The sequence below is a fragment of the Sciurus vulgaris genome, assembly GCF_902686455.1.
Source record: "Sciurus vulgaris genome assembly, chromosome: 3".
Classification (NCBI taxonomy): domain Eukaryota; kingdom Metazoa; phylum Chordata; class Mammalia; order Rodentia; family Sciuridae; genus Sciurus; species Sciurus vulgaris.
Window position 1 is genome coordinate 150,101,063 of NC_136463.1, and position 25,306 is coordinate 150,126,368.

The window sequence follows — 25,306 nt, forward strand, 5'->3', positions numbered from 1 at the left end:
TACCTCTTAAAGGTTCTACCAACCTGGACACCACCACAGGTGGGGACCAAGTTTCCAGTACATGAACTATTAGGGGACACAGCAGGTACTGAAATGACAAAGGCAACAAATGAAAGTGAAGAATATTGAAAAAAGGATTATACATAGACTATGTCTACAGAATTAAGAATATGTTTGCTAAGTCTAGATGAAAATTAAAATCTTTAGAAAGAAACATCCCTGGAATAGAGAAGAATCACTAATGTTCACTGAGTTCTTAACGTGTGCCAGAGTCTGCTCTAATCATTTTCTATGGATTATTTTCAGAGTGTGTAGGAACTATGAAATCCCCACTATACACATGAGAAAATAGAAGCACATAGAGGTTAATTACCTAGTCCAAGATCACACTATAGCTGGTTGACAGCAAAAAGCCCCAGCTGGAACCCAGGCAGTCTGACCACCAAGGTTCATGCTCTTAACCACTATTCCATGTTGCATCCCATGAATAACCCACTACTATGCTGTAGGAACTCCTTGAAAATATCCTCTAGGAATCCCAAATTTTCTCCTTCTAATTCAAGCTTTATCAAGATAATTCTTATGGAATATTTTGTATCCTGAGAAAAACTGCTTTCATTCAAGAATAAAAAAGTATAACATGCTTCAGTGACAGGTCCAGTTTTCAAGCTAATGAAAATTATTAAATTTGGCATTTTGGTATATAAAACAGTCTCTTGTGAGCTTAGATCATATGAATTAATTCACCAAATTTTCCTGAGAAAAATAGTTTCTCTTAGCAATGGGTATGCACATTAAAAGCATTAGCAACAAGGCATAAAAGTGACACTATGACATATGCCTTAAACTAGTGTCTGCTCCATTAGCAAATTAGTTAATTAATTAAATTAAATATACACAGATTCATTTAACTAGTCATTCATAACTTTCATATATACAGTACTATATTATTGTATTTAATGTTAAATAAAATGCACATGAAATATGCATTTCAAAATATTTCCAAGGGATTGAAGTAGACATTGTAGACATTACATTATCCCAATGGATCATCTTGCACACTTCCTTGGATGACTATACTTCCCTTTTTGAGATCTACCTTCTTAGATCAAGAGTCTGCCTTAGGGCTAGACCATCTAACTCAGTCAGAAGTCTTCCAATCATCAAAGACTACCCAAAACTTACATCAAGAATAATTTCTACACTTAAAGGAAACACTGCATTTTTTTTGTCATGGACGAAGCCCACCAGAATACATCTGAGAGAAAAGGTCTTGGGAAATCTGTGTCCAGGTAAGTTTTTAAATAATTTAAGACTTGTTATAAGTCCTAGTTTACAAACATCTTCTAATTATCCAACAAGCAAGAACTATGCTTTGTTGCTTCACCTCTCAGGGCTGGGCAAATGAAAAAGACTGGAAAAATACTTGCTAACCATGTGACATGCTCACAGCCAAAGTGAGAAGATAATCCTTATCATCTGGCTTAATGCAAAATATCCAGTTCTTTTTTATCAGGGTCTTCATTCCTAAGAGATCAGCCCAGAGGCAACTACTAAGTGCTGCAATCTCCTCTCATTCAGCACTCTGTAAAGCAGAATATGAATCTGGCTACCTGTCCTATATAAAAGATCTTTCCAAAGATGATTCATCTTTGGAGCCCTGAGCTTCCATGTCAGAAGTTCAACTACCCTGTGGCTGTCCTGCAAACAGGAAGCCCAGCCACATGGAGAGGCCATGTGCAGGGGCTCAGGGCGACGGACAGACGTGAGTGAAAAAAACCTCCTGATGATTCCAGCCCCTCTGTCAAATCACCAGCTGACAAGTCTTTCCAGCTGAGCCCAGACATCCTGAAACAGTGAAAAGCTATCCCATTATGCCCTGTCTGAATTACTAACCTACACAATCCATGAATATAATGGAATGGCTGTTTTATGCCATTAAATTTTGAGGTGGTTTGTTACATGGCAATAGTAATAGTCTGAGATTCTGAAGTGCTCTCTGATTTATTACAGAAAGACAACATTATACTTAGTGTTCAATGGCCTTATTTATTTTTAACTCAATACAACCAGGCAGTCATTGATATACAATATATAGGGAACTTTCTAATAAGAATATTTATTAAACCCCATTACCATTTCCTTTGTGTACCAGCAAAAAGCCAATTACTATATTTGCAGATTAATGGTGGCAATGGTCACTTCACTGTTCTCTGAAAAGCAACTCTTTAGTTCGATCTCCTCTCTCAGAAATGAATAGGCTCATGGTGTTACTGAATTATCCCTTCTCCTCCAGCTCCCCACCTTCCCCTCCCTATTGCTCAGGCCAGGAAACCAGGACCCGTTCTTCCATCTTCCTTGCCCCTCCCATTTAATCCATCATCACATCCTAAGTGATCTGATTCCATGATAAGATCTCGAAGCAACCTGCATCTCCCCACCTCTGGTACATAAAAGAAGCGGCCATGGGGCTTCTCAGGGCTCCTGCCAATGGGCGGCTCACACTGCTGCCACTCAACCCCGGGCACATCCTTTCTGGCCTCACCCCTGCTCGAGTCTCCCCACTGGTCTCCCAGCTTTTACTCTTCTCCTCACTATCTTTTCTTCATACAACACCCAGAGTGACTTTCTGCAGTATTCAGAACTCTTGCACTTGGATGAAACCCAACTCCTCACTCAGCTCAGGTAGCCTGGCTCGTTTCGCCTTTCCAACCTCCTTTTCTTCCGCTTTCTCTCTCATTCACTCTCCTCCAACCACATTGGTTTTCCTTCATTCTCCAGAATTGCCACTCTTTCCCCTGCTCCTTGGGGCCTTTATTTATCCAGTCTGAAACATTCCCTCAATCTTCTTATGACCCCCAGTTTCTCAAGGCCAGTCTCCAGTTTAAATGGCACTACTACCTCAGGTCTTTCCTGGACGACTTTAGTTCAGTATCACAGCATACTGTTGGCTTCCTTCAGTCTTCCCTATTTATAAGACCCTATTAACTCATCTCCTTTACCTGTTTTCTGCCTATTACACTGGAAGCCTCTGAATGCAGGGACTAGGTCTGTGCTCAGCACCAAAGCATCCCCAGCACCTAGCATAGGCCCTGGTACATAGCAGGTTCATAGTGTGCTGAATTAGTACATTAACCTGCACACTGCATAGCAGTGGGGCTGGTATCCCTCAACCACCCACAAGCACATCTGTTTTCCTTACAGTTTGACCATGGACTGGTGATTCTCAAAGTGATTCCCCAAACAGTAGCAGCAATATCTCATGAGCACTTATTAGAAAACCCTAGACCCCAAGATCTTGGGGGCAGGGCCAGCAGTCTGTATTTTAATAAGTGCTCTAGGATTCTGATGCACACCCAAGTTCAAGAACACTACCAGAGTATGTTTCAGATACTTGTTTTATAGCAGTGTGTCCCACAGTGTAGTCCACTGGTTCTGAGGGATGGGTTCAGAAGAAAGAAAAGGAGAGAGAAAAGAGGAGAGGGAGGAGGAGGAGAAGAAGGAGGAGGAAGAGGAGGCGTTTATCAGAAGCCAAATGCCTTTGAGAAACACTAACTGATTTCCTTATTGTCAGGAATTCTCAGTGCCTTTCATATGGCTGGTGCATTGTAAACCACTAAAACACAAGGAAACCTGTAGTAGACATGCTTCCCAATTTTTTTGGTCACAGAACCTCCTTTTCCCCTACTAAACACTTGTCAGACTTGTTCTGGACTCAGACCACACTTCAGAAAACACTATCCTAATGTTCCCTTCCATGTAACAGGTCTCCCTAACACTGCTCCAACTCACTAGAACTAAGCGATGGTAACGTCTGAGTCCCTAGCAGCAAACAGACTCAAAATTAAATGCTTATTATTAAGCACATCTTCATATATGCAGATTTCTTTTTTACTGACTTAAAATATATAATACATGCATAGCATTGATTTTAAATGTACATTTTTAATAAATTTCAAATATATAGATATATTTAAAGTAAGTAAAAAGGAATCCAATCTTTGTGAAAACCTGAAATGTTTATGAAGGCAAATATGAAAGGGTTAAAAACTGGTGACAATTTCAGGTTGAATTGGAAAGAGAAGCAGAGTTTAGAGTCTCCTGTCCTGCAGGAATAGGCCAGCAGTGAGGTTCACTATTCAAACTGTGCAAATTTCTCTAATGAGCCTCAAAGAACCAGCTTCATTTCTGGGGCTCTGAGAGAGTCTTGATTTTCTTCCCCAGTTTAATGGGCTGAGAGATTTCCTGATGATGGATTGGCAAACTATGCAGGTGACTGAAAAATTATTGGTCCCTGCTGATAATAGTAATCCTGAGAAGGCTGAGCCAGCTTGGAAATAAGAAGTTAAAATATTCATGCCAAACATCCAGTGTTTACTTAATCAGGGCTAATGATTAGCTTCTTAATGAAATTTTACAAGCTCAGTTGAACACAGAAAACATTTGCTTCCCTAAAAGCAAATAGGTCTGTTTGTATTGTAATCAGACATCTGGAGCACAGAAGAGCCCCAGCCTTCAGGAGTACAGAGGCGAATCTGTTCAGGGAATTCTGACCTTTCCATGAAGATGAGGGTGGTCTAGGAGTGGTGGGAAAGGCAGGCAGTTGGGAAAACTGCAGCTCACAGATAGAGGTGTGGGGGGCAGAAGGAGCTGACATAACCCATGGTGGTCCACAGTATCTGTTTGGGGTGGTGAGCTGTGGGGGTGCCAACTAACGGGAGTTATTTTGCATCTCAGGCAGGTTGTTCTTACTTAGGTTAGATGTTAAAATTCAATAACATAAAACAAAAATCAGTAAGACAGAAAGGAAGGATGAGTAGGTGGAATGTAGGATTTCTAGGGCAGTGAAACTATCTATATAATACTGTAAAGGGTGGATGTGTGTCGTTATACATTCCTAAAAACCCAAAGCCTGTATAATGACACATACCAGGAGAGAATCCCAAGGTAAACTATGCACTGGGTGATAATGATATGTCAGTGGAGGTTTGCTGACTGTAACAAATGTACCACTGTGGGGTGGGGCACGGATTTTTTGATATGTAGAGGGGGCTGGGCATGTGTGAAGGCAAGCAGTACATGAAGACACTTTTTACTTCCTGAATTTGGCTGTGGCTGAAAATTGCTTTAGAAATTCTAGTCCTTTAAAAAAAAATCAATAAAATGCAGTCCCTAGAGATGTTTTTAGTCATATTTAATATAAGACTGAGAAAACATCAATTGCCCCAATCAGAATTACTATTATTATCACCATCATTATTAATATTATTCTTAGCAGTTGAGGAAGTTGTTGATAGGCATGGTAGTGGGTGGGTTTTTCATCTCTGGCCCCCGGCCCCTCACCCACCCACAAGTACCCTGATGCTATCTCTGAATACAGTGATCTGTTGCTCCAGGAGTCCTGGCTATACAGTGACAAAACAGTTCTACTCCCATGGCAACACTGATGCCGCTTTTGTTATCTTGGTTTGCACATCTCAGACCTGCCTGATTATGTGGTCCAGCAGGGCAGAAGCCCTGTCCTATTCTTACAGTGGCCTCTGACACATGCCAGGAACGTGGTCGATAATGAATGCCAACTGATGGAGCAGAAGTGAAATAGCCACAGTTAAATGGATCAGTTAACTGCCCCATATGTTTTAAATACTGTTTTTAAATACTTTAATAAGGTTTAAGGAAGTATGCTAATCAAATTTCTTAATTTGCATAAAAGCAGATTTTAAGTTGTTGCATGGATTGTTATACGGATAACTGAAGTCTGACTTTAGTCACAAGATATTCATAGTCCAGCCCCAAGATGGACTTCTATAAGCAAAATACAAAACAGATCAATTGTGATTTTTCTAGAAAAGTTTCACATTTAGCCAGGGGCTACTGAGTGGTCATTCAAAATTACAGGTGGTAAACTCTTCCTTAATGTTTTCAGTTATACCTGTAATCATATCTACAAAATACACAAAACCCTTTCTAAATAAAACTTTGTCCTCTAGCAAGAAGTTCAGAAAATGGATATTTAAATCTGTCCTAAGGATAGCCCAGGCATTGTAGTTACTCTGTACCTATATTTGAAATCAAGTAATTATGTTATGCAAAAATAAACTTCCCTGACATTGGAGATCTTGTCAAAAGCCAATCTCTGAAAGCCTCCTTACGACACTTCAATGTATTTGTTCTTTGGTTTCCCCTACTTAAGAGAAAGGTCATCAGGTTTTCTAATATGGGAGAACCATATAGCAAAACCCATTATTTGTTTCTGAGGGAATTCTGTTTTTAAAGTACAAAGAACAAAACCACAATTTGTTGAAAACATAATTCTATAATCAAACATATTCAATAGTGCTGAGTAAAATTCTCTAAAGGTGCAATTTACTATGATTTTATTTTTACAAAGAGTACAGTCCTTATGAACATTCTTATATGGTCCCCTCTCTAAACTTACTTTGAAGTGTACAATTTGATAAGTTCTCAAATTTTTAAATTGTGGTAAAACACACATAACAAAATATTCTGTCTTAATCATTTTTCTAATGCATTTTTAGAATCAGTATAATTTTTACCACAGGTCAGACTCAAACAGCACTGGACAAAATAAAGTAATATAGCTGTGATTAAAAAGCTCTGATCAAGAATAAACTCAATGTGATAAAATCCTGGAAAGAATATTGTAGGAATAGGAGACATATGAATAAACGCTCATGTATCCACAAAAATAAATCTTGAACATATAATATTGAGTGAGATAATCCAAGTTACAGAGGATACAAACTATTTGCCTGTGTGATGTTTGTAAAGTTATACGACACTATTGTTTTGGTAACTATGTACCTAAGTGTACACAAACAGATTAAAAGGTATAAATAAAAATAGAGTATGTAAAGACAAAGATGGAGAAGAAGATGTATAAAACTTCAGGGCAGTGGCTGTCCCTGGAGAGAGGGCCAAGGGGGGACCATAGGTCAGGAGAGGTGAAGGAGGGTTTAGCCCTATCACCTGTTCCTGGCCTGGGCAGGCCCTGTTGTAAGTCCCAGGGGTTCAACAGTGAGCAGAGGCAGGACCCAGTTCTCATGGATCTCATGTGCTAGAGGAGGGAGACCAAAACAGTAAGATAAACAGTAAGTTCACTGTATGTGACAGGTAGGGACAAATGCTACAGGAAGATGGACCCTGCTATTTCACATTGGAACATCAGGGGTACTGTCCCTGATAAGGTGGCATCTTTTGCAAAGATGTGAATGACACATGGCACGAGTGTATGTTTATATGGGGGGGGGGGCTCTAAATTCATGAAATGAAATTTCATTGTGATCTTTTTAAAATAAATGGGGCAATGTGTTAATATTTCTTTAATTTTAGTGGTGGACTTATGGCTGTTTTCTGAATGCATGAAATTTTCCATAGGGGGGAAAGAAATTCTTGTTAAAAATCCCTTGCCCATTAATTACTGAAAGATTGGGAGGCAGGATGTCAGACATCTCCTGATTCTTTCCAAATGGAATGTCCTGAGCCTGTGACTGCAAATCCCATTTGTTAAAGGTCCTGTACACATGGGGGCCTCCTGAGAATCAGCCAGTAATGGGACAGGGTTGTCCAAGCATTAGGTCTGCAGGCATGCCTGCTTGTGTGGCTCTTTCTTTTCTTTCATTAACCTTCCTTCCCTACTTTCTCCCTTCCTTCCTTTCCCACCCCACACTCTGCCTTTCTCTATTTATTTCTTCCCAAATCAAACACATGCCTATTCAAACTCTGAGTGTCCCTAGTTAAAAGGGACGAGGTCAGAGGATGAAGTCAGTAGGGGAAAAGGCATATATACAAAGCAATGAGGATACAAGATATAAATCAATATGATGCACTGATGACAAAAGACAGGGCCTCGGTGAGCTGGAGGGAAAAGCACACCATATCTGTACCATTCAGCTTGAGAGCTGCTATTTATTACATGCTACAATGTCACCCTTCTCCCTCCCCGCCCCAAAGAAAGAAATATAGTGTCTTAGCAATGTTCCATTCTCACATACTTGGCCAAAGAGAGAAAAAGGTCACAGCTAAACAATTCCCTCAAATCCTTTTCTGAGATAACATAAATTAACGAAGTCAGTATGTAGAGAAGAATATGGAGTATTAGCTCCAGTACTAATAATTCACACTATTACAGTATTTAATAAATATTTTGTAAATGAATGAATACATATGTCATTTCCTCGCGACAATATTACCTAAATGATCTTTTTTTTCTGTACTCAGAGCAATTCCTAAGTCACACAAGGTTTTCATATACCATAGCAGAGACTGCTGGTTTCCTCCAACATTTCTGTTCATTATAGAAATCCTGATTTTTAGCTGAGCACATGACATGGTTCCGAAAAATACATAAGCAATCATATGCTTAGTTGAATTTAGCTGGAATTTGTATGTGATAGTTGGAGTTCAAATGTCCATTTTGATAGTGGATGGAAGTCATTTATCAAGATGGCAGCACAGAAAGATGGCAGATGAGTCATGACATCAGGGAGTAACATACTAGTCCTAGACAGTGATATATCCTTGAGTAAAAAAAAAAAAAAAAAAAAAAAAAATCAAAGCCAGAATAACTGATCTAAAATATACCTTCTACCTTTTAAGTATGTTCTTTAAGAATAATGTGGGCATGTGGTTATCTGCACAATTCAGTTTAACAACATAAGAGTTATCACTTTTCCACAACTTAATTGTTTTTCTAATTACCAAGTATATTCTCATTGTGTAAGAAATTAGAAAATACAGGGTGTCTGGAAAAATCTTACTTGATTTTTACCCCAATCATAACTGATCATTCTTTTCCCATAATTTATGATATGAAATGTGGATCTTATACTGAAGTTAAAGGACATTAGATTTTATGATAGTATCATCCATGCCCATTTACAGTCTTCAATATCAAACAATGGGCCCCCTGAAAGTTCCCCAAAAGGAGGAAGCATGGTTGTGTTGGTCAGCTTTCCATCACTGGGACAAATACCTAAGAAAAACAACTTAGAGAAGAACAATTAATTGCAGTTGAAGAAAAACAACTTAGAGAAGGAGAGATTTATTTTGGTTCATGGTTTCAGAAATTTTAGGACATTGTTGGCTGGCTCCCATTGCTATAGGCCTGTAATAAGACAAAATATCATGGTGGAGAAAAGCTATTCACCTTATGATGGCCAGGAAACAGAAAGAGAGTGGGAGGAAGGGGTCTGGAATAAGATATACCCTTGCAGGGCATACCCCCAGTAACTGACTCCTTCAACGAGGCTCCACCACCTACAGTTTCCACTATCTCCCAATAATCCAATCACTTCCCAAAAGTTCTATCTCTGAACATTGCTGCAATGGAGACCAAGGCCTCAACATATGAGACTTTGGGAACATTCCAAATCCAAACCATAAAAATGATGATAGAAGAAAAGAACTCTACTGAGATGACAACTCCTACCAACACCACTTCCTCCAGCCCCAGGTCATACCAGGAGACAAGTCCTTACATGATGAAGATGGGAACATAGCTATTCTAGTCACTATGGGTCACAGGTGCTGTGCCACTGAAATATGATCTATGTTTATTCAAACCAACAAATACAATGAGTGCACTTACACTAAATATGAGCAACTATGGAAGCTGGTTTGTTGACTTGTGTGTGTAATGTGTGTTTATATGTTTATTTTTTTGTTATTTATAAGCACAATATCATGCTCAGGGCAAAAAAAGAAATGTAATAGTACATTTTCTCAACCCAAATCCTACCACCCACTTCAAGTGCACCAAATTTAAAAATTAATTTTAAACAATTTCCTTCTTAGTTATTTCTTTCATCTAATAATTATGTGCCTCATATATTCACATTTACATCCTCCACACAGATTTAATATCTAATGTGAGAAAAGAGTCAAACATAAAGTTCACATTCTCAAGCTATTTACAAAGCACATCTTTTAGTTGCTATATTTTTTTCACCTGCTGTAAAAGTGTCTAGTATTGCAAAATAGTATTAATGCACTAACACCATTATACTTGGAGTGTTTCCACAGCTCCAAAAGACCCATCTCTATTGTGAGGAGGATATAAATCATATACCATGATAACACTTCTCCCTCTCAGAGGCTGGCTCACCAGCCTCCACACCCAGTGCTGGAGAAATCAGTCCTCTGACTGCTGAGCACCCTCCACAGGATAGCAAGGAATGATGATAATCAGACCTGCCTTCACACATTTTAAGCGGCCACGAAGGGAACATCTCTGCAAGCCTGATACATGCCATCAGGAGTTCATGAATCATTCTCTCTATAAGACACAGATCATGGCTTTCAAGTCACAGCCCTGTATTCTGGGCAAGGGTCCAACCAGGGAGTGACAGGGGGATATGACAGTATTGCCAGGGTACCTACCCTCAGGACATAAAGCACCATTCCTAGAACTGAGAAGGAACCACCAGCTTCCTTCCCTCCCCTCAACCCTGACTACCCAGCCAGAAATACTGTCAATGTTTGGCCAACACAGGCTGTCGCTCTCCCCAGGATGCAGGCCTTTGGCTTCAGGACCTTGGCCACAGCGTTCCAGATGCAGGTGACCAGAGAAACCTCAACTTCTCAATGTTTGCTGTTCTCATCCACAGTTAGCAAAACAGTGGTCTACAGGCTGGACTTGGCCCACAGACATGTTTTCTTTGGCCCTAATACTGTTGGATCTTTTTTTGGAACCAACATTTAACAATTTAGAGATTTCCTGTATCTTCTTTTAAAAACTTAAGCCTAGGCACAGGACACCTGAATTCCTGCATGGCACTTGAAGACAGCTAAGTGACTAGTCACACCCACTGAGAAGGCACTTTTGGCATTCCTGGGACCCTGATATTCTGGTTTGCCACCCCTCCCCGCAGCACTTGTATTCCCAGCAGTTGTGGATTCAGCTCTAACTTAGAGGGTGGCCAACTCTCTGAGATGGCAAAACATCTCAGGTCTTCGTTCCCATATCAAATTCTTTATTAAAAAAGAGGAAGAAAAGCAAGCAGGAGAAAAATATGAGGAAAAATACACAGAAATCAAGAAGCACAGACATCTAGGCTATGGTTTATATTTTTAATGTTTGAAGGAATTTGACATGATAGAATCAAGCTGAGAAGTATTTAGAGAAGAGAGCAGATTGATCATGCCAAATTCTTTGGGTGGAGCCATACTGAGCCCTCATGAATGAATTATAAAACATGTTCTGTTTTTAAAAGAAATAGTAAAACATCCCAACACACACACACATCACAAGCTTATTATTGCCAATATGTCTCATTTCTTTAAAAAGTCACATATTTACACAATACCAGTGTCCTTTTTCTCACTTGGATCTTGAGACTAGCAGGTCAGGATCACCTGAATTAATTCCTGGAATCAAGAACTGCAGCTGAAATGGTTTTCTCCCTTTTGTTCACTGGAAGTTCTTTGCTGAGAAAAGCTTAGCTTTGTCCCAAGATTTATTTCATTATTTTCACATATTATCTCCTATCTTGGAATTAGAGAGGGTAAAGAAATTACATCGATATGGTTGGGTCAAATCCTGTTAGAACAAGTAATAAACATTTAGCTGCTTGACAAAATTATTTTGTTGAATAAAATAGATGGATTAAAATAATCAACTTGGGGACAACTCAACTGTAAAAAACATTTTTGAAACTATTGTAATAAAATTGAGCATGCACTGGGTAATAAATGATGTTGAGCAATAACTGCTAATTTTATTTGGTATAATAATGAGCATGCATGCATGCATGTGTGCGTTTCTATAAATGATACTTTTAAAAAAGAAGCAAACATCAGAGGTTTGCTATCATGTGGGACTCATAAATCTTGGAATTATAGTCTTTTACAGTTAGAAAAGACTAAATATTACCAGTCCAGACATGGGAAGGAGGTTTCAACTTACATGCCAACTACAATTTATAAGTGGTATCCCAAGAATAAATTTTGATGTTGAAGACAAAGGAAAAAAAGACAATGAATGAATGATGTTGGCCAAGGATACGAGATAGGAAATGGGGCTATCTCTGCTACTGTTGGTCACCTATAGAACCTCCAGTCTGGTGGAGGTTCAGGAAGCTTATTACCTGTGGAGTCAACTCATTCCTTCTTTACACAGCTATTATCTTTTGACCTGAACTCTTATTTTCTGCAGCTCACAACCACATGACATATGACATAGTTCCAGTTTAACTTGTTGGCGTAAACTGAGCCATTTAGGACACTTCTCCTGTCCTTTCCAAGTCTGAACCATCACCAGTTTCCATAACCACTCCTCACATGGCATAGTTCCTTTCCCATCTTGATCACTCACCATGGACAGGTGCCACTTTTTCTCTGTCCCTGTTAGGGTGTGGCATGGTAAGCCACATTGTGTTGTCATAACATAATTCCAAGAATATTTTTACTGAGTTCAAATTTTGATTTTTCAGGATCTCTGCATTCTGAAACTTTGAAAATTTAAATTCAGATGCTCTTCTCCACCTCAAGCTCAATTTGGTTAGCTAGATGGAGACTTCTAAAAATTTTCTAGTTATCAGCCCACACAGGTCAATTTAAATGAGTTTCTCAGAGCGTACAATGGTCATTGCACACTTTCAGGCTGTGGCACACCAGTAGCCATAGGATTCACAAAAAGACCCAGAGTGCTCCTTCTGATCCTCCACTGTCTCGTCAAATCAATCTATAGACCTTTAGTCCTTCAAGAACTTCCTATCTTACAACTGAGATCTGAGGGACACTAAGCCAGTTGCTGCCTCTGTTCCACAAATAGTTCTCATGGGGAAAAATAAAATGCAGGTCACCACAAGTTGGCTCAACATAAGCAATGAAGTACTTAAGTCATTCACTTGATATGTTACAAAGACTGGACAGGGCAATTGAGCAAATGAAAATGAATGAGATCATGACCATGTCATCAAGCATATCAGTTTTTCAGAAGCAAAATACAGAAATAAATAACTGAAGAAGTTGAAAGCAATCAATGAGGTATAAAGAACTGTGGAAGTTGAGAGAAGTATAGATCTCTTTGGCTGGTTTGGGGAAGTGGTTGAGAAGGCAGTAGATAGAAATTGAAAATTAAGACACCTTAATGGAAGGGCCAATTGAATGAGATTGACTTTTATTATCAGGATCAGCTAATTACAGCAATGAACATATGCCATCAAAACACAGGGAGAGCCAGCATGGTGGTACACACTTGTATTCGTAGTGGCTCGGAGGCTGAGGCAGGAGGATCAAGAATTCAAAGTCAGACTCAGTCAAAGCAGCAAGGTGCTAAGCAACTCAGTGAGACCCTGTCTCTAAATAAAATACAAAATAGGGCTGGGGATGTGGCTCAGTAGTTGTGTGCCCCTGAGTTCAATCCCCGGTACCCACCCCTCTTCCCCCCCAAAAATATGGAGAAGTGGGAGGGAAAAAAAAGAAAGGTAAAAAATTCAGATCCCAGCATAGAAATGAATGGATGAGCAGCTGGGGTATATAGCTCAATTGTAAAGCACTTGCTTAACAGGCATGCGGCCCTGGGTTCCATCCCCAGCACCAAAAAGAAAAAGAAAAGAATAGTTAAATTAGTAAATGGTGGGTAAAGAGAGAAAAGCCAAAGGTGAGAGGCAGACAAATACTGTCTTCCAAGTAACAGGTGGCTCTTCCACCATTTATTTCCCTTCTTGACATTTAGGTGTACTGGTTATCAGCCTCTCCTCCTCCCTCCTGGAACGCACTCCAGGCTTAGAGATCAGATCTTCAAGTGTCTTTCATCTCGCCAGGCCCTCTGCCAGCAATCAGTTCCCTTAAGTGACCTAATGCACCCTCAGAAAAAAAGTTCAATCAGATTGATTCCCAAGGAACACTGGCTAAGAAGAGCATTGGGCCTAAGGAACGCAGACTTCGCTAGCTATTCAGCTGCTGGTGCATGCATTCGCTCCTCTCCTTCCCTTCTTCCCACCTTTCCCTCCTGCCGCACATCCAGCAGCACACAGATATACAGCAAATCCCTACTGTCCTTCAGGTCTCAGTTTACACATCGCTCTATCAGACCCTCATGATCAACCTACCTCCTTCCCAACAAAATGTCCTGAATTTTCATTGTCAAAAGTGTACCACAGAGTGATTTCTTATTTCTTGATTTCTCTGCCATGCTGTAAACTCCATGAGAGAAAGCACTATCAGACTGCTATGTCCTTAGCACTTAGCACAGTCTCAACTTGGTAATTACAGAATGAATAAGGCAGCCCATAGACCAGTAAGAGGTATCATTTGAATTCCCTAGGATTTTGTAAGATCAAATATTGGTGTGGCCAAAACATCTAACTATTTGTAAACATCCATGCTTTCTAACATTTTAGGGGCACAGTTACATAATTTCAGCAGTATAGTCAAGTCTGGCCGTATCACAGAGCTCTGGGGAATGGGTGTGAGCAGAAGTGAAACACACCCCTTCTAAGCTGACCCACAAAAATCTGTCCATACTTCTTCTCCAGGCACTTTTGTCTCTTCTGACTAGCTGAACGGCAGATGACCCCTATGGTGAACTTAGAAACCACATGTTACCTGGGACCCTGTGTGGATAGTGATCACTCCTATAATCTGTTCCTAAGAGAACAAAATTCCCTATATCATACACCATCAGACGTTCAGGAGTCTACATGTTAGAGCAGTTAACCTATTTAATTAATTCAGCAATATAGCTGGGTTACAATTTAAGGTAAGTGCTCCTAAACTTATCAACCAGCAACTGTTTGTCACTTGCCCAAGAAGAAATAAAGACCATTCAGAAGCCAGTACAACCTTCCTTGGTGTGTGATTGAATAAAAGTTCTGTTTGCTCATGATCATCAGGAAAAGGTAGTAACCTTGCCTCAGGCTTGCCTGAGCTTGGCCCACAGCCACCAAACAGGCTGGGTGGATTCCCGCAACGTCAGAAGACTGGACAGTGAGCTCGCTTGCCTGGCCTTCTCTCAGAAGTACAGGTCACACCCCACAGGCTCTGGATCAGTGCCCAACTGCCTTCTCCAGTAGTCTGTCCCTGGCTCCATCTGTGCTTGCCTTGCAAAAATGTCACAAAGCATCCTTCTCTCTCTCTCTCTCTCTCTCTCTCTCTCTCTCTCTCTCTGCCAGCTAGGGAGAAGCTCTCAAAAGTCTTTCCAAAAAGTTGCACCAACCTGCACCACCGTGGAACGATGGCTCTGGCTGCAGAACAAGACCTGTCTTCTGAACAAAGTACTCAGCAGCCAGATAGAGATGCAACCTTCAACACCATTTCTCTCCTGGCAAAGCTCTGCTTACACTAAAGATGCACTTGACTTTTTTGTCATTTCTACTGAACTCTAGAGACTTTAAAGAGAACTCTTCTCCCTGATGGACTTGAGTATTTCAATAATTGAATTACGTAAAGGGAATTAGTAGCATGTACCACACATAATTGCTTGTTCAACCTACCTCTAAGAAACTATTAAAAGGGTAAATTATTGACTCCTTTTACCTTTCTTCATCACAGGTTGGCTTGTTTGTTTGAAAACCTTCCAGATCCAATAATTCTTAATCTTTTGGGGACCTCCTAAGAATTTGATGAAATACCTTGACCCTTTTCACAGAGAAATATACAAGGTGCACAAGTGCACACACCTATTATATGCACTTTCAGAGGGAACACAGGATGCTTAGGCCAGTCATCCCAGGTTTGGGAACCCTGTAGGGCAGGAACCAGCAAACTTTTTCTGTGAAGAGCTAGAAAGTAAAATTTTTTTCTGTCCATTATATACAGTCTCAGTCACAAAAACTCAGCTCAGTTGGTGCTGTGCAAGAGCAGGGTATAGGGCTAGGGATATAGCTCAGTTGGTAGAGTGCTTGCCTTGCAAACACAAGGCCCTGGGTTCAACCCCCAGTACCACAAAAAAAAAAAAAGAGTAGGGCCTTATTTATAGACACTGAAATTTGAATCTCATATCATTTTCATATTACTCTTCTCCTGTCTTTTTTTTTAAAACCATTTATAAAACAGAAACCAGGCGGCTGGGGCTGGGGCTCAGTGGTGGAGCACTTGCCTCACACATGCGAGGCACTGGGTTTGATCCTCAGCACCACATAAAAATAAATAAATAAAATAAAGGTATTCTTTAAAAAAGAGTGCTTCATAATATGGATAGTAATTAAAAAAAAAAAAAAAAAACACATTCATAGCTGGTAGCCTATAAATGCATCCAGGTAAAGGAGCACAGATTGACAAGCCCTGCTGCGTGGGCTCATCACCTTGGAAAGGAATATTGCATCTTTAGTTGCACTAATTGCTCATAGAAGTTTAGCATTTTCTTCCTTTATGAATGCATGCCGCAAGCACAGGAGCACCAGTAGTAACCAACGCTGTCACTAGTAGAGATTGCGGGCATGCTCAAATCGCATAAGAGTTGGGGTAGATAACTCAAAATATTGACTAAGCTCATCACTCTTCATATTATGGTCATTACCAGATCTGCTGTATCTTGTTTTAAAGTGTTGATAAAGAAGCACATATGTTATTATATCACAAGTTCAATTTTTAATATTTGATAACCATATCTCAGTATATTTCAGATTTTTAAAATCTACATTTTATTGTGTGGGTTTCTAAAACAGTATTCTAAGAAAGAGTCCAGAGTTTTCACCATTTACTAAAAGACTTCGCAGTACAGGACAGGTGAAGAACCTTGCCTGCCCTAGCGAAGCAGGCCTAAGCAACAAAACCACAGCATCTCTTACCAGGGCATTCACATCTTCGGTTTTGTGTATGAGCATCCGTATCTCCTCTGGATCACCACTGAAGATTGCTTGGACAAGAGGTGGCTGTAAACACAAGAGAACAGGAATTAAAACTGCTATTAATATGCTGCATTGCATTCAGAGGCAGACGTCAAAAAGTGCATTTGCTCCAAGTTCATTTGACAATTATAATCAGCAGACAAAAATAAATAAGGTTCAGACCTACCCTCACTTGAAGTCTAGTTGGAGACACATTCATATAAAGAAATAACTATAATAAACCTGAAAGCTGTGACAGATAGCCACTCTAACTCAGGGTTATGAACTAAAGTGAGTGCAACATGAAAATTACCCAGAGTTGAAATTGTCTTTGATAGGCCCTTAAATTTCCTGCCAAGAAAACTACCAAACATATGATTTTGTGTGTCTAGTCCCTGTTATGCACTGAATTGTGCCCCCCCCCCACACACACAAATTCATATGTTGAAGCTCTAATCCCCCCAGTGTAACTGTATTTGGAGATAGGGTCTTTAAGGAGACAATGTGGTCATAAGGGTGGGGCCCTAATTCAATGGGACTGATGTCCTTACAAGAAGAGGAGGAGACACCAGAGCTCCCAGGGTCTCTTAGCCTGCACACAGAGAAATGGCCAGCAGAGGACACTGCAAGAAGGAAGAGAGGCCTCATCAGAAACCAACCCTGATAGCCCTTGTTCTTGGACTTTCAGCCTCCAGAACTGTAAGAAAATAGATGTGTGTTATTTAAGCCACCCAGTCTGTGAGCTGTTGAATGACAGCCCAAACAGACTAAGAGAGTCCTTCTCACTCCTCTGTTTCCTATTAGAAAATGCTCCTTAGAAGCCTCAAACAATTCCATTCATAGAGGGTATTAGTGGCCATGCTTCCAGTCACCTGAATGCTTTTTTGGCAATGTGTGGAAAACCCTTTAAATCCTTCCCAAATGCTTCCCACAGCTTTAGCCAAAAAGCACTGACTATTTTAAAAATGATTGCATCTGCCATTTAAGTAGTATTGTGAGGGGTTAGGGTGTGAGACAGGCCATTACTGAGCTCTTATTGAACCCGCCCATATTAAAGAAGGATCTATCAAGTGTGATGGAAACACAGCTGAAAGAGCAACTAGCTTGCTGGGGCAGGGGGTGGGGGAGGAGAAAAGCAAATCCAGAAAAGTTCTGTGGAAGGCAACTTCATGAATGAATTTGCACAAAGGGGTGGAGGGGCATCCCACGAATGCAAGCAGGTGTGCAAAGGGGTAGACATAAAAAGAACCTGACATGTCAAAAACAGTCATCAATCTGGTGACTAGAGTGTGGGATAAAAGCAGAAAAGTGGCCTTGGGAGGTGTGGGTAATAGGTTTGCCCCACATGGTGAAAGACCCTATTTAGAGTCAGTTCTACCACTTCCAACCACATGCTGAGCCTGTTTCCCATGTGTAATCTGGGGCTGAGCATGATTATTGCTGCTCAACTTCTTCATAGGATTGTAATCAGGATCAAATGAGGTAATGTATGAAAAAATCTTCTGTAATAACCAAACAACTCTATACAAAGAATAAACGCTTTTGTGAAGAGATATTTAAAGATGTCAATATAGAAGATTTGACCATTTTTTCCCAAACTTCTAAATCCTTGGCCATCACATACACATATGCACACACACACAAGCACATATGTACATAAACACAAGCACTGCACATTTACTTACAGCTTGGAAATATTTTAGTCCCAGTAGACAAGTAGATGGTGGCAGTTTCCCACCATCTTACCATTTGTCTTACCATTAAGAATCACCCAAGATACTTATTATCTGGGGATTCTGATTTAGTATATCTGGGAGATGGAGGGTTGCAAAACTATATTTTTAACAAATCACCATCTAATTTTTAGTAACTATTGGCAAACGCTGGCTTTGGGTAAAATACCATCATCTACCTTGACCTCTCTCCATGCTGTCTACTTGGGAGTCTGAGTCCTCATTGTCCCCATAAGCTTTTGTTTCTCTTTTTTAACCCTCCTGCTGCCTTTCTTACAGGTTTTGATGGAGTTTGTTGTTAATTTGGGGGACCAATATAAGCATTATCAGTAGGCTATAGTAAGATTCCTTGAGGAAACACAACATAAACCATGTCACATTGAAGATGAATAATTCAACATGCCAGAAGTTTGTCCACGGGTTTCCTGTGTCATTAAAGCTACCAGAAAATGGGCAGATGTTTCCCTCCCATCCCCAAATACTCTGTCAGTTCTACTATGTTACAAGGTATGGGTATATTTTCTCCTGTTTCCAACAATTAAGTAGCAAGAAAGATGTCTTGAAAAGAATACCAGTTTTCTTCTGGCTCAGTCTTAGCTGGTTACTCTGCCCAAAGACAAGGAGGTCCTTCCACATTCTTGCTGACTACCTGCTGACCCAGCCTCTTGCTGAATCTTGATTATTTGTTTCATAATTCTCTGCCATGCTCACAGTCAAATGCTCATGTGTGCATTTCTGCCTTTTTGAACCTTGAGAGAAAAATAAAAAAACAAACCCCAGCAACCATAGATGACACAGAGAGGCCAGGCCTGACAGGATTTCAGTGTTAAATCAACAGTGCCCAATCAACAAGTGAGAAAATAAGATGCTAAGGTGCAAACCCACCCCAGTCATTAATGTACTAGGCAATCACTTTAAAGGAACACAGCAAGGTAAGCAAAGCGTCTCTCTCAGGAGTGTAAGGAATGTAGACAGATTTCTGTTGCATTCACTAGGCCCCCATGCCTCTCAAGGAAGGCAAGCCTTCCAAGCTATGCCTGGAATGTCCCCAGGGAGAGGTACCCTGACACGGCTGCCAGAGAAGGTCACCAGAACAGTCCCTAAGAAGGGAGAGGTATGTAGTGGAGCTTCCCAAATACCCCTGGGCGCTGCTAAAAGCTGCTTTGTAGCATATTATCAGTGCACGGAATTCCCAGCATCCACTGGGAAGAGACTGAGCTGTTGCAGTAACTCCTCCAGCACTGCAGACAAATACCTGTGCTCAGATCCCCACAGCTGCAGGTGTATACTCCATGCATGTACAGAGCTGTGTTTGGGCATATATGCAGGGAGATATGCTGAACGGGACGTTCAAATGCTGCTACTCTCCACAGCTCAAAGCCTTCGAGATGGACATCTATAGTCTAGCTGTGCCACATGACCACAGCAACATCTGCCTTTACAAGGTAAAGCATCACAACATGGGATTCTAAACCAGAACTCCAAAATACACACTTTGCTTAAATGAAAGCTATAGGTTTGCACGGATGTAATTCTTGAACTAAATTACTGTGACTCATGAGCAAACGGTAGTTTTTTAATGAGTTTTTCCTCTGATTTTTTTTTCCTTCTCTACACCCCAAATAAAACAAAACCCAGAAAGCATTTTGACATTCTCTTTGGTTGGAATTTAATTCAATTCTGTGGTTTCATTTTTCCCCAGGTTAACCTGAGAATAAATATTTGGAAATAATGTATCCAAATAGTGTCTCTATTAAAGACTCTTTAAAAAGGGGGAATATTCTAATTATAATATTTGTACTCAGAAGTTATTAAGGACATATACTGTGCAGTCCATCAATCTGACATCCCTTATAGCCTTTATGTTAACCATGATAAGTCTGAAAAGTAAAGCTTTACCTGCACAAAAGTGGGGTGCTAATCCTTGGTATATAAAGATATAATAGTACCCCCCAACTTATCCACAATTTCACTTTCGATGGGTTTCAGTTAATGGCAGTCAATTACAGTCTAAAAAGATAAAGTGAAGATTCTAGATGTAAACAATCTCATAACTTTTAAATTGTGTGCCACTGTGCATAATAACATCATGAAATCTTATACCAACTACCCTGCTCTATCCCATCTGGGATATGAATCAACCTTTTGTCCAGTGTATTCATTATGTATATACTACCTGCACATAAATCACTTGGGGGCTATCTCAATTTATCAAAGTTACTGTCAGAGAATCACAGTGCTTAAGTATTTCTTACTTAATGGCCCCAAAGCATAAAGGCAGTGATTCTGGCAATTTCATTACAGTATATTATTGAATTATTTTATTATTTTTTGTTCATATCTTACTGTGCCTAAATTATAAATTGAACTTTATAAGTATGTACATATGGGAAAAACTTTATATAGAGAGAATTATTATCTGTGGTGTTAAGCCCCCAGTGGGAGTCTTGGAATGTATCTCCCACACAGAAGAGGGCTGTATTTTTTTAAAGGTTTCACATATTTCAGTACTAGCATCTACAAATGAGGATGCTTTTCATGGAACAGAATACAAAGTTCAATAAACACAGAATTATAACAAGGGTCACCTGAAAAACAAATAGCAGCAAGGGAAAAAAGGAGACTCTTTAGAGAGTTGGCAGTTATTTCAGCTTCAATTACCAGAATTTTTTTAGCATGCTTAGCAGTTATAAGTTGAGGATAATTGCCATGTGCTGTGAATACTGACATAGTCTCTTGAGTAAATTCAGAAGGATACTTCCTGAGCCTAATTTCAATGACACAACCAGCACCCTACCATCTTCCCCAGGAGTATAAACAGTGACTTCTAGAGATAACTACCTGCCAGGCTGATGACACTTGACCTTCCAAGGATAGAAGTGCAGAGCAGAGAAGCTCCTGGAATTTGACAGCCACTAGACATTTTGTAGCTAACACCAGGAAGTAAAATCGTATCATCAGAACACCACTTTCTCTACCCGCCTCCTTTTTATCTTACTCAATGCATTATTTTTCATTTTTATTCTCCTTCTTTGAAAATAAACTTGGAAAATGTTGCATTTCCAAAAATAAGACATTAACTCAAACGTGTACTAGCGAAACATTAACTCTCAAACTTTGAAGCAGAGTTACAATTCCACTAGGGGGAGCAAGATGGTAATTTGTTACTTGGAGTTAAATGTTCACGTTGTGTAATGAAGGTAAGAGAGGGAGGTGAAGGGTCCTCTTTACTTAAAACATAAAAGAACTCAAGCTTCCAAAAAGTTCTTGGTAGTAAGTAACATATACACCATGTGCATACAAAAACCAAACCAAAAAAATAAATAAAACAACCCAATCTTCCTACTGATTCCTGAGGGTCCAGGGTTTTAGGAAATAAGAACAAAGCTGTCTACCCTCCAGGTGCAAAACATTGAATTGAAAAACATAATTAGATTATTCCCTCAATTCCACTAAAAATATGCTACTAGTGGCGTCAGATGTGTCATTCATTTAAGAATAAAATCCATTATGTGTTTTACAGAGAGAGCTCCACTGGTTTTGATTATCCACTGCATCCTGCAATAAGGCTGTCTTTCCAACCCTCATCCCAGCAAGGATTTCCTAATAGACCACCAATCTGATTTTTGCCAAATCCATTTTACAATACACTTCACTTTCTCTTTGTTAGAGCTGCATGATCCTTACTAATAAATAGTCTTTGGAAGATAAGCAGTGCACGAGGTCATCACTGAGCATCAAGAACTACAGACTATGGTAATAAGTCCAAGGAGCATTCAGGAGAGGATCCATCATTGCATTCCAAATTCCTGCTTGTCTCTTTCTGATTAGACTAGGTAATTAAAAACTCCAAATTTGAAAGAAAACACCCTGAATTCTAATCAGGACTGGATGCTGGGAATCAATCAATAGACAAGAGGAGGGAAAAATGATATTCTAAACATCTGCCCATATTTGAGCATTCTGAGATGGGAGCGACGTGGGAGCATGTTATTAGTTAGGAACTAATAGCTGACGCAGCAATCATCCTGCCATATGAAGCCATCGGCTGACATGAACAAGCTGAAACACTTCATTAGGTAACAACTGGTTTTTGCATAGGCAGTGCTTGCATTTTTCCAAAAGGATAATAAAAATTTGTTCGAGTCACTAGATTTAATGGACAAAATTTGCTAACTCTATTCATGTGGTTCCTGCTGTGTGATCTGCTGTAAGTGCCATTCGGTGCTTCCTGAGTACAGATTACTCTTTACTTGGGGAGAAGTTCACTTCATCACAAAAAGATAATGATAATCATAAAATCAAAATTTGTTTCCTTTAAGTGTCATCAGAACTATACAAAATATATAAGCCCTCATAAACATTTTTTTTAATTAAGGAGTGAGGAAGGACTATATGTTTGGAAATGTCTCTTGTAGTCAATGCTGCATAGTAAATATTTATAACATTTCCAATTATGAATAAAACAGAGAAAGCATAAATTCCAAGTAATAGTATCTGTCCTCTAAGTAGCTACTTGTTAACTCTAAAACATGATGAAAAATGAAATGCATTTCATCAAAAAATGGAGAAAATTAATTTATTACCTAAACTTTTCCAAAATGAGAATTACATACAGGCACTGAAAAATGAAATGACTATTTAAGAACCAATTACCCAGTTTGGGGAACATTCATATCCTTTGTTGCTCAGTCCTTATCTGAGATCTTCCTTGGCCATTTTCTGCTCTATAATGCTGCTCATTAGCATCTTCACCTGGGGACAGCTAACGTGAGATAAAATGAAGCCGAAACATGTCAACTTTGCTACTAGTCACTCACAGGAAGTTAGGCAAAAGGAAACCATGAAACAATAGTATCCGTTAAATTCAAATCTGGAGGTACTATTGATTTGAACTGACCTGGGATCTCTCTTTTTAGTAGAGAATGGAGATCAATGTTATTATTTCTGACTGACCTGGGATACAATGCTAACCATTGTTTCCTATCTACAAAACAAAGTTATGACAGCCATTTTATAAGAGATCTTTAAGAAATGGCACTATATATGCCATATTCCCTGTACAAGGCCAGGTGTCTAGAGAGCATTCAGTGAAAACAGCGGTTACTGCTGACTTTGAAGTAAGGAGCTCGGAAGTCTTCACAGACAAGTGTTGAAGTCCAGCCTACAAAGAGAATAAATAAAAGACCATGGAAGACTTTCTTAAAAATTACAGAACAAATAAATCAGATGAGGATTATAATCCACTCAAGGCAGAGGGGACCATCCTACAGAGAAGATTTTACAGGGAGGGGAACAAAAATCAAACTGACCCGTCCTTGGTCTTTGTCACACTGGGCAACCTCAAAATGTCACACAACTTTTCTTTACCCAAAACTCTAATCTGTGAAACCAAATACTAACAACTCACTGAAACAGTACATAACCTCTCTTTAACTTATCGAAATGTTCCACATTCATAACCTACTTGATGGGATTTGAGACTAATTTTACTACTTAAGGTTATAAAATGGTATAAAAAAAAATTAAAAAAAATAAAAAAATAAAAAAAAAATAAAAAAATAAAATGGTATAAACATGTACAGTTATACCTTTCTTCAGTGATCTCCTGATTCTCACAAAGGAAACGAATTCCTTGTTTGGAGCTTTGAGGGGTGTTGAATGATTTGCCTATCAGTGGCAAAGTTGAGACCGAGAACTTTGTTTCCCTAATTCTCCCAGTTCAGAACTTCATCTCAATGCCACCTTTATAATCATATAATATAACATAACATAATATCAGGAATTCAGCTTCCGTTTCAACATGCTCCCTAGGGAGAAACACTAAATACCTGATGAGCCACAAGGATAAAAGTTACCGTAGGATATAAAGTCTCTCTCTACACTAAACAGTAGCTATATCTATGTTTCTCTATATGGTTTCTCTCAACCAAATAGCTAATTAGACAACCTTACCCAAAACAGAGGGCTGCCATCTTTCAAAGTTGGGAAGCTCAGGGTGGGTTTGCATTATCAGAAAGATGAAGAAGGTAGGCATTAAGCTAAATTTTGAACAATGAGACTGTGATATAAAGTTTTCATGTTGGGAAACAAAAAGAAGATGAGGTTAGTAAAGCAAAGAGCTGGCTTGGGGGAATGCCATGCCAGCATAAGGAGTTTTAACTTAATCTCGTGGACAAACAGGAACTGGGGTCTTGAGCAAGAGAAAGGAATGGAGTTTTTGCAAACATTCAATCTGGCCAAGGGAAGCACTGAGCATTGGAGGAGGCTAGAGTTAGAGACCCAGTTAGAAGATAGTGGCCACAATCCAAACTGTCACAGGAAGACCTTTCTGATCTGCCTTTGCCACAGGCTCCCCAAGTATACTTACAGGGACCGAGTGGAAACGACAGATACTGTTTTCAGGTCTTTGATGCTGGCTCTCTTCCTGGATGCAAATTTGGCTCACTTTCCTTCACTCTTTATATATAGCCCAAATCTCCTGCCCCGGAGACACTAATGTTTCCAGGTGAAATCGAGGTTACTTCCTCTAGTTCTGGAACACTTCCACTCCCCACCCACACACACTCACAGAACCTCTGCAGATGGAAGCTCTGTTTAGTCAGAACTGTCATTTGATCGCAGAATTTAAATCATCACATTTCAAACACAGGCCGTATCCATAAAGAAAAATGCAAAGCAAAACAAGGCAGACACGCTTTGAAAAGTGCCATGTTTTTGTCGGCATCTGCTGCCAACTACTCACATCCTTTTCTCACTCCATCTCGTTTCAAATGGCTT

The 25,306-nt window shown here is 39.7% G+C and overlaps 1 protein-coding gene across 8 annotated transcripts in view; it reads right to left on the minus strand.

The window, feature by feature from the left end:
- The window catches only part of ANKRD44 (ankyrin repeat domain 44), a 317,692-nt gene that overhangs the window by 194,278 nt on the left and 98,108 nt on the right, over window positions 1-25,306 (minus strand). For all 8 annotated transcript variants that reach the window (XR_013762680.1, XM_079132583.1, XM_079132577.1 and 5 more), the window contains exon 2: window positions 16,755-16,838. Coding sequence is in view for 7 of the 8 variants with exons in the window: in XM_079132583.1 (XP_078988709.1) it covers window positions 16,755-16,838 (84 nt within the window). In the remaining variant the exon portion in view is untranslated. The remainder of the gene's footprint in view (window positions 1-16,754; window positions 16,839-25,306) is intronic.